Here is a 15,327-nt window from a genome sequence, read left to right on the forward strand (position 1 = left end):
AATTGCAAATACACTGAAGCTAGATGTTTTACATGCATATAATTATCCAAATTTTAAAAGGCAATGTATTCTTTGGCATTCGACTCAGCATGACTTAGATTTGTTCTTGGTTTTACTGTTTGGTGCTTTCTACCGCCTTTATTACCGATTTGTCTTACTGATTATTGTGCATGTTAAATTGCTCCATGTACAGCACTTTGTATGCAGCGATGGCTGTTTGAAAGTGCTCTATAAATACTGTTGACTTGACTTGACTTATATATTGATCCTGTTAAATAAAAATAAAAATAAAAAGGGAGACTAAAAAAGTTACACACACACGCACACACAAACACGCGCGCGCACACACACACGCACACTCACACACGCGCACACACACACACACACCACTTCAAAAACGCGCACACACACACACACAGGCACACACACACACATCCACACGCGCGCGCACACACGCACACACACACGCAAATAGCACTCGTGTCGTGGTCATTTCCTTCTCTGCGGAATGCTTCTCATTTTCCCGCTCATTTTTAAATGGCGCAGCGCACTAAAGGGTCCGACTAGAATGTTAAATCACGCACTTTGGTTCCACCTATCGCGTCGGCGACTCGGCACGACTGCGTAATCTGCGCTCCGAGGGGGGGCCACAGGGGGGGCCAGAATCGGTGCTACAGGGGCACTGGCCCCCGTTGGCCCCCCCCCCAGAACCGCCACTGCTCTCTTGTCGAAAAGGGTGGGCTTTTCCATCTTATCTTGTGACATTTGACGGGGTTTTATTTCGTTTCCAGACCACTAAAAAAACAATGTATTTTTTGAAAGTAGAAAACAAGTTGTTGTAAAGCCTTTCTTTGAATATCGAAACACCAACATTGAAATACAGCTTGATATTCTTTATTGTTGTCTGTAACGTACAAGGAAAAATCTAAACACAGGTTAATATACATTTTTTAAACGAAAAAAGAATTTGGCACAAGACATAAATGGAAATAAGGGTTTCTTTTTCGTTTCCCGAAAGTTGTCACCGACAGCATTTCTCCCACTGCCCAGAAGAGAGCGACAACGTGACGCCCGAAGACGATATCGTGACCTGTTCTGTCATGATCCATTTCTATCCTGAATTCCACAAACGAGCTACGGGTGGAGAAATGTGTTGGTACCCTCTCTTACAGAAATAAAGAAGAATGAAACAAACAAACAAAAACAAGAAAAGTAGTCCAAAAAATGAATGAAAATCAGAAATTGCTGTTGAATTCTGGTTTAAATAATAATCATACCTCTACCAGTACGACAACTAAAACAAATATGAGCATTATTTCCACTTGGGTGACAAAATAAACAAAAATCCAACACTTTCCTTGTTTTTTGCTCACAATATGTGATCACTAATTTACAACTACAACGGCCTATGTATGTGTGACATCAGTGATGTAATAAAATCACAGGAGCTGACCAAGGTTGTGGTGAAAGGATTTATTCCCTGGATGCTGACAGGAAAATGGGGATGAGTGCCATCTCCGTGAGCAAATGGTATTCTTTCGTTTGAAAGATGGTACAGCGTAAACATGAGCCATTTCCACGAGGAACTTTAAAAAATGTGAACAAAACATGTCAAACATTCATTAGACTAATTAAGAGCAGTGAATTTCCTCAACATGCACAAAATAACTGCTTGAGACTCTCTACACTTGAATTTATTCAATCACTGAATTTGCAATACTTTATCCACAGCCAGCCCGATGGTCCAGCATTAAGCGAATAGAACGCTAAGTCTAAATTGTCCCGAGGTGTGAGGGTTCGTCTGTGTGTGCCCTGCGATTGGTTCCAATCGGCTGTCCCCCGCCTACTGCTGAAGACGGCTGGGATAGTCTCCAGCATCCTCTGAGATTCATGTGGATAGTACTATGCATTTGGATTGTACATGTGTAGTCTAGCTACTTTCATAATTTTATTGTAGCTTAGCCTGCCACATTTGCCAAGTAGCTTGCCCAAAATCGGCCTCCGAAGTGATGTCTGAGCTGCATTGCCAACATAACTTCAGAGAAATGAGGAAGCAAAATCTACATGTAGTATTGGATTAAATAAACTCCAGAAACAAGGTATGCGACCCATGACAGAGCAAAGTAAAAAAAACAGCAAATAGCATCAAAAAAACTGCAACAAATAGCATCTTCGAGCACGGAAGAGTAGCAGCTCTGCAACAGTGCGATCCATATATTCCTGTGAGGCCACGCCCACTGTGTCACTGACAACATGAGCATTTCACTGTACTTTTTCGCCTTCCTGCTCTGACCGAATTGATCCTTGCTCAGGATGAAGTCAGGCAATGAGTTTCCTTCTTATTTGTACCACAAGATGTTCGCCGAACTGGGGTAGCTGGTGCACCATCTCTCCGCTGATTCCTGTCACAAAAAGACAACAGAAGCAATCAGACATCAGTGAAAGGCGGTAGCGATTTCACATGTTGACATCACCAAGGCTCCAAGCAGCCGCCAGCGCACATACAAGCGCCCGACTCATACCGCCAGCGCACATACAAGCGCCCGACTCATATCTGCACTCGCTGTCTGCATGAACGCTGACATGTCGCTGAGGGGGCAGGGCCGTTCTGAAACAGTGACGTGGTGGCAGTCAAAAGGAGCACACATGACTGGCTGTGAACACGTCTTTATTCCACGACTGCCAACAAGTGGATCTGAACAATTACAAATTTGCCCAAAGACATTCACATAAACACGCCCCCGACTGTGTACCTGCTGGGTGAGAAGCATGGTCCTTGTGTCCGCCTACAGCCCCCCTTCCCCTAAACACCCAGAAGGACAATCAAAATGAAAACTTCACAGGGGGTTTAATTAGCCTGCCACGACTAAGCAGTCCGTCTCTTGGTGGCGCAGGTGAAACCAGTCCGGCAGGAAGCCCGGGTGAGACACGAGTGGTAGAACTACACTCAACACTGACACGCTGAAGTGAGGCTGTGGGCTTCGGAGGACGATCACGGCAAGGGACCTGGGTCGGCAACATCACATCGCCTGCAACCAAATGAGCTGATTTGAGCCTATCTCAAGAAACACTTTCAGCATCTTTAGTTCTCATTTTTATAAACAATTTAAATAAATTGTTTTTTCTTTTTACATGTGTTTTCTATACCTTTCGTTATCCATGGCTTACTTAGGTCTTTGTGCTCTCTGGAAATTTTAGATAATGGAAAATATTTATCATATCAAGAGATTATAGTCGACTGAAATGCACCGTACGCAGTATTTGGGTATTTGTTTGAGTAGACCTCGGTCCAGTTTTGTTTTTCTTGGTCTAGCTTAAAAGCAGCGATGGAGCCTTGGGTTCTGTTGGGAGCTGTTGATTTTGTTTTTCAATCAAAATAATGATGGAAAAACTGGAAAGACAAGGAGAGGAACACTTCAATCAGGTGCTGGACTGCATCACCGACCATCCTGGACTCAATGCTGTGTGCCTAGACCCATATGGATTACAGGTGGCATGGATGACCTACAAGCAGCAGTACAAAGGCAAGGCATTTGATGGGCCACAGGATGCCAAGTACAGTTAAACTCCTCTCGAATGAAACCTACATGGGCGAAAATACCCCCTAATGTGAAAATGTCTTCATGCATTAACACCATTCCCATTCTCCTGCCCCCCATACGATGAAAAAAAAACCCTGTTGCGTTATACAAAATATTTTTCTCTGCTCTTGCCTCGCGAAGAGATTCACTACAACGAAGTCTAATCCAACAGCGACCTCTACTGCTTCGTTCAGAAACGGCAACAGCAACCACCACACTGGTTTACATAGTGAACGATGTTTATTTTGGTCACAGCTCAGAGTTTCTTGAATGCAACATACTCATACCTGCTCTGCCATTAGCTTACCGAGCATCATCCTGGCCTCCGATTGGCCAAGAGGGACCTCACTGTCTATGTGTGTAGATACTGTAGCTAGATCCGTGGAAGATAGAGTGGAATGCATCCGATTAGCTGCTCAGAGTAAATTGCTGATGGCTCGACGGACAGTCAAATAAACAAACGTTTCCTGGAATGATTTACTTGTTATCATGCTAAAAACTTTACGCTAACTGGAGCGCTAATTAGAGAAAAGGCGAGTTCCATCACGCTAACTATGGCCATCGAAGACTACGAAGCATCCCGTGGCTGGCTTAAAAGTTCATTGCATGACATCAGCTGAGCAGCGCTGCCTTGGGTGGCGATCGAGGGGAGGTCGAGGAAGATAGGGTCCAGGAAGTATTTGTGATTGTTAGATTCAGGTGAGGGACCAGACAAAGCACGGCTCACAAAGCCCCTTATGATAGATAAAATCGATGGCACTCAGTTTCCCTTGCCCGGACGCGGGTCACCGGGGCCCCCCTCTGGAGCCAGGCCTGGAGGTGGGGCTCGTTGGCGAGCGCCTGGTGGCCGGGCCTACACCCATGGGGCCCGGCCGGGCTCAGCCCGAAGAGGCAACGTGGGTCCCCCTTCTCATGGTCTCACCACCCGTGGGAGGGGTCAAAGGGGTCGGGTGCAATGCGAGCTGGGCGGCAGCCAAAGGCGGGGACCCTGGCGGTCCGATCCTCGGCTGCAGAAGCTAGCTCTTGGGACATGGAATGTCACCTCTCTGGCAGGGAAGGAGCCCGAGCTGGTGTGTGAGGTAGAGAAGTTCCAACTGGATATAGTCGGACTTGCCTCCATACACAGCCTGGGTTCTGGTACTAGTTCTCTCGAGAGGGGTTGGACTCTCTTCCACTCTGGAGTTGCTCATGGTGAGAGGCGCAGAGCAGGTGTGGGCATACTCATTGCCCCCCGGCTCAGTGCCTGTACATTGGGGTTCACACCGGTAGACGAGAGGGTTGCTTCCCTCCGCCTTCGGGTGGGGGGACGGGTCCTGACTGTTGTTTGTGCATATGCACCAAACGGCAGCTCAGCATACCCACCCTTTTTGGAGTCCTTGGAGGGTGTGCTGGAGAGTACTCCTGCTGGGGACTCCCTTGTTCTGCTGGGGGACTTCAATGCTCACGTGGGCAATGACAGTGAGACCTGGAGGGGCGTGATTGGGAGGAACGGCCCCCCCGATCAGAACTCGAGTGGTGTTTTGTTATTGGACTTCTGTGCTCGTCACGGACTGTCCATCACGAACACCTTGTTCAAACATAAGGGTGTCCATATGTGCACTTGGCACCAGGACACCCTGGGCCGTAGTTCGATGATCGACCTTGTGGCTGTATCATCGGATTTGCGGCCGCATGTTTTGGACACTCGGGTGAAGAGAGGGGCGGAGCTGTCAACTGATCACCACCTGGTGGTGAGTAGGCTCCGATGGTGGGGGAAGATGCCGGTCCGTCCTGGCAGACCCAAACGTATTGTGAGGGTTTGTTGGGAGCGTCTGGCGGAATCCCCTGTCAGAAGGAGTTTCAACTCCCACCTCCGACAGAGCTTTTCCCATGTTCCGGGGGAGACGGGGGACATTGAGTCCGAGTGGACCATGTTCCGTGCCTCTATTGTTGAGGCGGCCAATCTGAGTTGTGGCCGTAAGGTGGTTGGTGCCTGTCGTGGCGGCAACCCTCGTACTCGCTGGTGGACACCAGCAGTAAGGGATGCCGTCAAGCTGAAGAAGGAGTCCTATCGAGCCTTTATGGCCTGTGGGACCCCAGAGGCAGCTGACGGGTATCGACTGGCCAAGCGGAACGCAGCTTCGGTGGTCGCCGAGGCAAAAACCCGAGCGTGGGAAGAGTTCGGTGAGGCCATGGAAGCCGACTTCCGGACGGCTTCGAGGAAATTCTGGTCCACCATCCGACGTCTCAGGAGGGGGAAGCAGTGCACCACTAACACTGTGTACAGTGGGGATGGGGCACTGCTGACTTCGACTCGGGACGTTGTGAACCGGTGGGCAGAGTACTTCGAAGACCTCCTCAACTCCACCAACACGTCTTCCTTGGAGGAAGCAGAGTCTGAGGACCCTGAGGTGGGCTCTCCTATCTCTGTGGTTGAAGTCACCGATGTGGTTAAAAAGCTCCTCGGTGGCAGGGCCCCAGGGGTGGATGAGATCCGCCCGGAGTTCCTCAAGGCTCTGGATGTTGTGGGGCTGTCCTGGTTGACACGCCTCTGCAACATCGCGTGGTCAACGGGGAGAGTGCCTCTGGATTGGCAGACCGGGGTGGTAGTCCCTCTTTTTAAAAAGGGGGACCGTAGGGTGTGTTCCAACTACAGAGGGATCACACTCCTCACCCTCCCTGGTAAGGTCTATTCAGGGGTGCTGGAGAGGAGGGTCCGTCAGGAAGTCGAGCCTCAGATTGAGGAGGAGCAGTGTGGTTTTCGTCCCGGCCGTGGAACAGTCGACCAGCTCTACACCCTTAGCAGGGTCCTCGAGGGTATGTGGGAATTCGCCCAACCAGTCTACATGTGTTTTGTGGACTTGGAGAAGGCGTTTGACCGTGTCCCTCGGGGAGTTCTGTGGGGGGTGCTTCGTGGGTATGGGGTACCGAAACCCCTGATACGGGCTATTCGGTCACTATACCACCGATGTCAGAGTTTGGTTCGCATTGCCGGCAGTAAGTCGGAATCGTTTCCAGTGAGGGTAGGACTCCGCCAAGGCTGCCCTTTGTCGCCGATTCTGTTCATAATCTTTATGGACAGAATTTCTAGGCGCAGCCGAAGCGTTGAGGGCGTCCGTTTTGGTGGCCTCAGTATTGCATCCCTGCTTTTTGCAGATGATGTGGTGCTGTTGGCTCCTTCAAACGGGGCTCTCCAACTCTCACTGGAGCGTTTCGCAGCCGAGTGTGAAGCGGTTGGGATGAAAATCAGCACCTCCAAATCTGAAACCATGGTCCTCAGTCGGAAAAGGGTGGAGTGCCCCCTCCGGGTTGGGGGAGAGATCTTGCCCCAAGTGGAGGAGTTTAAGTATCTTGGGGTCTTGTTCACGAGTGAGGGCAGGAGGGAGCGAGAGATCGACAGGCGGATCGGTGCAGCGTCTGCTGTGATGCGGACGTTGTATCGGTCTGTCGTGGTGAAGAAGGAGCTGAGCCAAAGGGCGAAGCTCTCAATTTACCGATCGATCTACGTTCCAACCCTCATCTATGGTCACGAGCTATGGGTCGTGACCGAAAGAACGAGATCCCGGATACAAGCGGCCGAAATGAGTTTTCTCCGCAGGGTGTCCGGGCTCTCCCTTAGAGATAAGGTGAGAAGCTCGGTCATCCGGGAGGGGCTCAGAGTCGAGCCGCTTCTCCTCCACATCGAGAGGAGCCAGATGAGGTGGCTTGGGCATCTGATTCGGATGCCTCCTGAACGCCTCCCTGGTGAGGTGTTCCGGGCATGTCCCACCGGGAGGAGACCCCGAGGAAGACCCAGGACACGCTGGAGTGACTATGTCATCCAGCTGGCCTGGGAACGCCTCGGGATCCCCCGGGGAGAGCTGGAAGAAGTAGCTAGGGAGAGGGAAGTCTGGGCTTCCCTGCTAAAGCTGTTGCCCCCGCGACCCGGCCCCGGATAAGCGGTAGAAGATGGATGGATGGATGGATGGAGTATTTGTGATTGTTAGATTCAGACACAGCATGAACGTTGCAGTGCTAAAATGGCTACAAAAACTGACCTTTGGATGTCAAGCAGCTAAGACAAGAAGAGTTCTGACGCTGGAAGAGAGGGGAAAAGTGATCAAAATGACAGACAGAGGAAGCAAAATAAAAGACATTATCCAAGAAATTGAGAAGTGTTGGGAAGTTGGGAAATTGATGTAAGTAAAAGTGAATACAGGGAATGTATTTTTTTAATTTACCAGTGTCCCTTTGACATCGCAGAAGCAGGCGTTTCTGCCTTTGCAAAGGACACAAACGGCCAAGAGGGCGATCACGGAGGACTCGAACACCAAGTACTTCCGCTGCTTGTGAAAGTATTCACTTTCATTGCTCCTGCAAATATATTTCAATAATGCACAATTACCATTATGAGACAAATGTGAGTAATTTGAGCTTGAAAATGCAATTAAAATGACATATGCTCTTGTCAATATAGCCAATTTCAGTTTTGTGGTTGTAAATGTTGATTTGTGTTAATTGCATTTACAATGAAAATAATTATGATAATCTTACTGGATTTCTTCGAAGCTGACATGTGCCACTTCATCATCTGATGAACTTGGTTCATCTTCATCGCTGTCCTCCTCTGCAATATACTCCACATCTTGGTCCGGGATGTGTCGACTATCCTTTTCCACGTCACTCTCCTCTTCACTGTCTGTGTCAACCAGTAGCATGCAGACCTTTTTCCTTTTGGGTTCTGGCAGTTCAAGCAAGGTGAGGGTGCGCAGTTCAAGTGCAGTTCAACCAATGGTTGAGGGAGCACAGCTTGAGCACAGTTCAACCAAGGTTGAGAGCACAGTTCAAGCAAGGTTGAGAGAGCACACGTAGGGCAATCTTTTTCTGGTTTGAACCGGTTGAGGGACCTCGCGTTCCAGGCGAGGTTGAATCAAGGCAGGCTGTGCAGTCCTATCTGGTTTGATCCAGCAGTTGTCTGCTCGGGTCAAACAGGGACAGCTCCTGTGTGTTGGTTCAGCCTCCCAATGATAGACAGTCTATTCATGCAGCATTTTGCAGCTTGGTTATAATGTATATACATAACATGTTGCTTACATATCTTTCCTGTAGGCACTAGGCATTAAACATCAACTTCTGTTGCACATCATATGACATTACTTGGAGAGAAAGCAAGAGTCATAAGGCAATATTCTTCACTCAAAGCGGTTTCAAAATAGTGATGTGTCGTTCGCGAACGAGCCGGCTCTTAGAGCTCTTAGAGCCGGCTCTTTGAAGTGAACGATGGGAGCCGGCTCCTCATTGGGAGCCGGTCCGAATAGGACCCGACTTTTTTTTTCTCCTGTTTTTTTCCCCCCTTCGGTTAAAGCCGCACGTGATTGGTCAAGATCCGTGGTAGAAGAGGAAGGGGAGGGTTTTACACACACACACACACACACACACACACACACACACACACACACACACACACACACGCTGCAGTTTAGAGAAGGGGGAGGGGTTAGAGAGGAGACACACAGCAGCACACTGAGCAGCACGCAAACAAGACAAACGAGGAGACGAGAGAGTTAGTTAGCGAAAAAAACAACACGGTGGAAAGCGGAAAGGTGAGAAAATGGATAGGAAACGCAGTGAAATTTGGACTCATTTCAATTTAATTAATAGTTCAAAGGCAGCGTGTAGACTGTGCAAGGTTAAAATATCCCATCGATCAGTCTCCACAAATAACCTGCACAGGCACATCAGAAAAGTTCACCCATCAGTACAATTTGAAGAGAAAAGACAAGCAAGGGAACCAGCTATTAATGAAGGTGCTAGTGTGTCTGCAACTGTTGCTGCTGCTGCAATGTCACAACTGCCTAGATGTACAACCCAGAGCTCTATGAGCCACTTTATGCAAAAAGCTATAAACCAGCAAAACAGAACAGAATTGATGAGGAACTGGGTAAAATGATTGCAAGTGATTTTCAGCCATTTTGTGTTGGCTGTGTGTTGTCGCAACATCTGTCCCCTCAGAGAGAATCTTCTCCAAAACAGGGCAAATATTAACAGAGAGGAGAAACAGGATCAACCCCTCAAAGCTGAGGCACTTGTTTTTTCTTCATGCCAATCTTCGCGAAAGACAAGTTAAAACTTTTACCTGGGTGCTGCTTTCTTCTTTTTGTTTTACAAATTTTAACTTATAATTTGTTGTGTGGTATTCAAAGCTTACTTATGTTGTTTTACTGTAAATAGTTAAAAGCTTATAAATATACACATTCAGAGATTGGAACTTTTTGTTGACCTTGTTTTGATATGGGTCTTTGTACTTTGTTTTTATTTTTGTAGCACTCCATGTTGAGTATGTTCAGAAGAATATACATAAAGCCATATAAATAATAAATATTTGATATACTGTCTATTTTTTGCATTAGTAATTCATTTTAAGATATCCTTTATTTGTCCCGCAATGGGGAAATTACAAAATTTTACGCATAATATTACGTTATTTTTGGTAGTAAATTAATTTAAGCAACAAAAAAACTGAGGAGCCATTTGGGAGCCAAAAGAGCCGGCTCTTTTTAAGGAGCCGAGCCAAAAGGAGCCGGAATTCCCATCACTATTTCAAAAGCATTTCTTAAGCATATGATTAATATCTTCGTTCCTATAAAGTGTCATCTTACTATGACTGAGAAAATAAAAAGAAAGATAAAAAGGAAAGGAATGCATAATTCATGAGTTTCTCTTCAACCTTGACTAACTCCTTATCGGTGGCCGAATTCCGCAATTAATTTGTAAGGCTTTTCACGAGGCATTGACTTTGATGTGTGCTCTTGACCGATACTGTATTTATTAATTTGAAACTTATTGTTCAGGATTTGTGGAGCTGGCGCTCACTGTCTTTTGGTTCAACTCTGTTTCCCTCTAGCGTTCGGATTAGGAATTTGTTCCAGGCCTTTAAACCATCCAATTCCCTTCCCTCGATTTTGTGCTTAACTCATCGCCGGACGAGGCGCGTTACCTCGACACCTTTAAGTTCTCTATTGTGCTTGTCAATCTCTTGATTTTACTGCATTTAAGTGCTTTGTCTACATATATTGCACCCCCCTCCTTTTTTGTTTTCCAAATGTGCTGCAAACATTTCATATCCTTAAATTTTCATTTCACTTGTTTTTTTTCATGGTCAAGCCAAGTTTCTGATATGGCAATTATTTTAAATGTATTGAATTTACTCAGATACTGTTCATTTCTGTCAGGGGTGGTGCAGGGGTGGGGAGGGGGTCATTTCAAAGCATTTAGAATTTGTCTTCGGGTATTTGAGTTGGTTCTTCCAGTGTACTCCTGCATGTAATTTTTGTCTATATATTTTGTTCAGTCCACGCTGCTCCTCCTGCTTCCATGCTTTTTGGGGTCCTCGACCCTCACACCAAATCATGACAGAATGATCCGACGAGCAAATGAGCCCCGCAGGACCAGAGGCCTGATGCCATTGCCACCCCTTCCGGCAGCGCACGTCCTCCTGCTGCCACCTGTTCCGGCGGTGCACGTCCTGCGGCTCCCAACCGTTCCGACGGCACACGTCCTGAGGCTACCACCCGATCCGGCAACACAAGCACGTCCCGCTGCCGTCATTCGTCCCCGTTGCAGCGGTGCACGTCTTGCGGCCACCACTGGGTGACTTTGGGATGTCTGGGATCCATCCCTTGAGGGAGGGGTAATGTTATGATTTTGTTTAGGTTACATTTGCTTTTGTTTCCTCATGTGCCTTTTTTGTCTCCAACTTTGCTCATCTCTTGTGTTAACCAATCAGCTCCCTCAACCCTTTGCTTTTCCAGGTGTTTCTTGTTGTCTCGTCACTTTGCTTGTACTGTATTCGGTTCCCTGAGTTCTGTCAGTGTTCGTTGGATCATTTTGTGTTCCAGTTATGTTTTGTTTCTTGTCATTGATTTTTATGTTTGTTTGTTATTTTAGTTTTCAAGTGTTTTTCAGGACTTTGTTGGTGTATTTGAGTATGTTTTTCCAGCATACTCCTGCAAGTATCTTATTAATATATTGCTGCTTATTAATATAAGCCTGCCTCCCGGTGTGTTGTTTGCATGTTCTCCCCATGCCTGCATGGGTTTTCTCTGGGTACTCCGGTTTCCTCCCACATTCCAAAAACATGCATGGCAGGCTGATTGAACACTCTAAATTTTCCCAAGGTGTGAGTGTGAGCACGGATGGTTGTTCATCTCTGTGTCCTGCGATTGGCTGCGAACCGGTTCAGAGTGTCCCCCGCCTACTGCCCGAAGATGGCTGGGATAGGCTCGAGGCGACCCTTGTGAGGATAAAGTGGATCAGAAAATGGATTAATGGATATATTTTGTTCAGTCCACCCTGATTCTCCTGCTTCCCTGCTTTTTGGGGTCCTCTAGCCTCATGCCAAATCATGACATAACGAACAATAAAAGAGTGTAAATCACAGTTAGCAGGAATTTTTTTTCACAGTGTACTACATTCTTTATTTCAAAAGTTAGAACAGACCCAACAAAAAAGGAGGTAGGAAATCACAATAAAGGATAAAGTTCTCGACACATTTGACTGTGAAATATAGTTTTGAATGATGGTGCAAACATTTTTGAAATTATGTTCTTACGTATTCCTGTTTTTAAAATACAGGTACATGAAATTTGCAGTATTCTACCTTGATAGACAAGGACTGACAGGGCAGTGTATAAATATTGTGGTAATGATGTGAAAACAGTGAATATGAAAGGGAGAAATCTACATACAGGGGCAGCCTGGTAGTCCAGTGGTTAGCACGTCGGATTCACAGTGCAGAGGTACCGGGTTCAATTCCAGCTCCGGCCTCCCTGTGTGGAGTTTGCATGTTCTCCCCGGGCCTGCGTGGGTTTTCTCCAGGTATTCCGGTTTCCTCCCACGTTCCAAAAACATGCATGGCAGGCTGATTGAACACGCTAAATTGTCCCTCGGTGTGAGTGTGAGTGCGCATGGTTGTTCGTCTCTGTGTGCCCTGCGATTGGCTGGCAACCAGTTCAGGGTGTCCCCCGCCTACTGCCCGAAGATGGCTGGGATGGGCTCCAGCACCCCCCCCCCCCCCCCCCCCGCGACCCTAGTGAGGATTAAGCGGTTCGGAACATGAATGAATGAATGAAATCTACATACAGAATTTGAAGATCGTTTTTTTTTCTTTCAAATTAAGTTTCACCAATAGATGTCGCTCGTGGCCCTATGAACCTCTCAAAAATCTCAGCATAGTCGTTGCATATTAAACAACTTTGTCTCGTAACATTCCATTTAATTTTAGTAAGTAATAAATTTGCGGGTCACAACTTTTCCACAGCAGTGTTTTGGGTTGTTTTTGGCGAGCTTGTATAAGGCAATTGCCACTAGCATTTCTTGAGGAATAGCTAATAACAGGGTTTTTTTTCAGTACATAGCAGGGTTTGTTTTTGCATATTTAGTAAATATGTTAAGCACAAGCAAAAGACAACATTAGCATACACGATTAGAACGCAACAGGAGTCACACCGCACAAGAAATTTGAAATTCTAGAATAAATGATGGTTTGAAGAAAAACAAATTTTCCAGAATATTTTAAAGAGGACAAAAATATTGTGACAGATAAATTACCCAATATCATAAATGAATAAAATGAATATTTTAACCACAGTGGTAGTGAACAAGTGAAAGAAATTCCAGAGTCAAGGAATAAATATGAAATAGATAAATACAGTAATCCCTCTTTTTTTTGCGTTTAATTTGTACCGATTAATAATGGAATATTGTATCTTCAAAATTCATTTGACCAAATAAATTCATGCGTGGTGAGAATGGCAATAAGCACATATCACATTGTGCTATGTTATGTCAAATAAATGAATTTTATGAGAATTAAAGCTGTATAAATCTTCATTCATTATCTTGTATATTATGTTTTGCGCACGGTGCTCCAGTGGTGAGCATGTCGGCCTAACAGTGCAGAGATGAAAGGTTCGATTCTGGCCCCATCCTTCCTATGTAGAGTTTGCATGTTCTCCCCGTGCCTCAGTGGGTTTTCTCTGGGTGCTCCGGTTTCCTCCCACATTCCAAAGGCATGCATGGCAGGTAAATGAAACACTCTAAAGTGTCACTCGGTGTGATTGTGAGTGCGAATGGTTCATTGTTGTCATGTTCCCTATTCGGCAGCAGGTGGCACGCGTTCACTTCTGCCACCTGCACACCTGCTGCCTATTTGTCAGTGATTGCACCTGCTACATCTAGGCGCTCCGACGGTCGACCCATTGCCGGAGTATTACATGCCGTGCCACTGCTGTTGCCCATGTTTCACAAATTATTCGATACCATTCGCGGTTAGTTACATTTTCGTTGTCCCAAGGGAATCATTATATTATCGTGTTCGATCTAGTATTTGTATTAACATACGTTCCTTGCCGGTTTTTGCAAGCGTTTTCTGTTGTCGTGTTTTCTTATTTTCCTGGTTCTCGTTTTTTACCAGCGTTTTCTGTTGTCGCGTTTTTCCTTTCCTGGCTATCGTTCTTTGACCAGCGTTTTCTGTTGTTTATTAGGCGGGATTTTTGTTTGTAATAAATATTATTGTTTTTACAAAGTCCTTGTCGGTGTCTGCTATTTCGGGGATCCGCTTGTTTTCGTTTTCTCCGTTACATATGAAGCAGTTCCCTTTTCCTGCTTCGTACGGAACGTGACAATTGTCTTCTATGCGTTGCCTGCAACTGGCCGGCAACCAGTTCAGGGTGTCCCCCTGCCTGCTGCCCGAAGACAGCTGGGATATGAGTTTTTTTGGCTAACTCAAATTATCCTCAAAATGAGAATAGTTCGAGCGTGTTTTTTTTCTCCCCCTCTCCCTCCCTCCCTTGTGGTTTCTTTTTGACATCCGGGTTGAGTGAACGCTGGCGCGTTTGGCTGCCGCTGCTCGACCCGTATTGTATTGTGTTTTTTGTTATTGTCAAGTGTCCTTGGGTGTCTTGAAAGGCGCTTATAAATAAAATGTATTATTATTACTTTTATTATTATTTTTTATTATTATAGGCTCCAGCACGCCCGCGGCCCTTGTGAGGATAAAGTGGATTGGAAAATGGGTGAACAGATGATGTTTTGCCATTCGCAGTCTTTGTCTCCGTGGGGATCCTCTCTGATAAGTGCATTTAGGGTCTTTTTTTTCCTGACTTTGGGCTTGGACCTCCCAGTTCAAAGTGGTGCTCACAAGTTCCATTCTGACCGTATTTGAGACATGTTAGAATGAAGGTCAACATTTAAATAGAGGCAAACCGTCCATTTTTGGGCTCCTATTTTTATATCTCACTGCAGGGAAATGGTGCCTCACCAGTCATGAATCTCTCAGATATTGAGGTAGGGATTTTAAGAAGACTCGGCTGATCCAAGCTTTTTGAGCAAAGAGAACTTTATTGGCCAGCAAGCAAACAATACATATGGCTCCATCACACGTTTCATGACAAAATGGAAAATATCCATTTAATTCAGGGTCGCATCCCACAAAAGAAGATGAAACACAGATCTCAATGCATGGGGTGCTGGAGAGTCAAGGACGGTACAGTTGAAAAAAAAGAAACAAAAAACTTTGAACTAAATCAAACAACCGAACCTCCTCTGAAAATGAATTAAAACAAACTACATTTATAAACTGCAACTCTAAGCCACATAAAACTAACTATAATGGATAATCTAAAGATACTACAATTGCGATGACAATGCTGGATCTTCTAATTCAATAAAACAACCTAAATTTTAAAAAAAACTTTTCAATGCACTCCAGGAAAAGAAGACATTCAGC

The 15,327-nt window shown here is 46.0% G+C and overlaps 1 protein-coding gene across 1 annotated transcript; it reads right to left on the minus strand.

Moving 5' to 3' along the window:
• Nucleotides 1-1,562: 1,562 nt before the first annotated feature.
• Nucleotides 1,563-8,257, minus strand: LOC147188057 (uncharacterized). The gene is made up of 4 exons (XM_086100523.1): nt 8,094-8,257; nt 7,781-7,913; nt 7,598-7,637; nt 1,563-2,402 (listed from the first exon to the last, which is right to left on the minus strand). The coding sequence occupies exons 1-4, from the start codon at nt 8,255-8,257 to the stop codon at nt 2,320-2,322; spliced, it is 420 nt and encodes a 139-aa protein (XP_085956649.1). The 3' UTR covers nt 1,563-2,319.
• Nucleotides 8,258-15,327: the final 7,070 nt, after the last annotated feature.

Source organism: Hippocampus guttulatus, chromosome 20 (assembly GCF_054856545.1).
Source record: "Hippocampus guttulatus isolate MCC_2025c chromosome 20, RoL_Hgut_1.0, whole genome shotgun sequence".
Taxonomy (NCBI): domain Eukaryota; kingdom Metazoa; phylum Chordata; class Actinopteri; order Syngnathiformes; family Syngnathidae; genus Hippocampus; species Hippocampus guttulatus.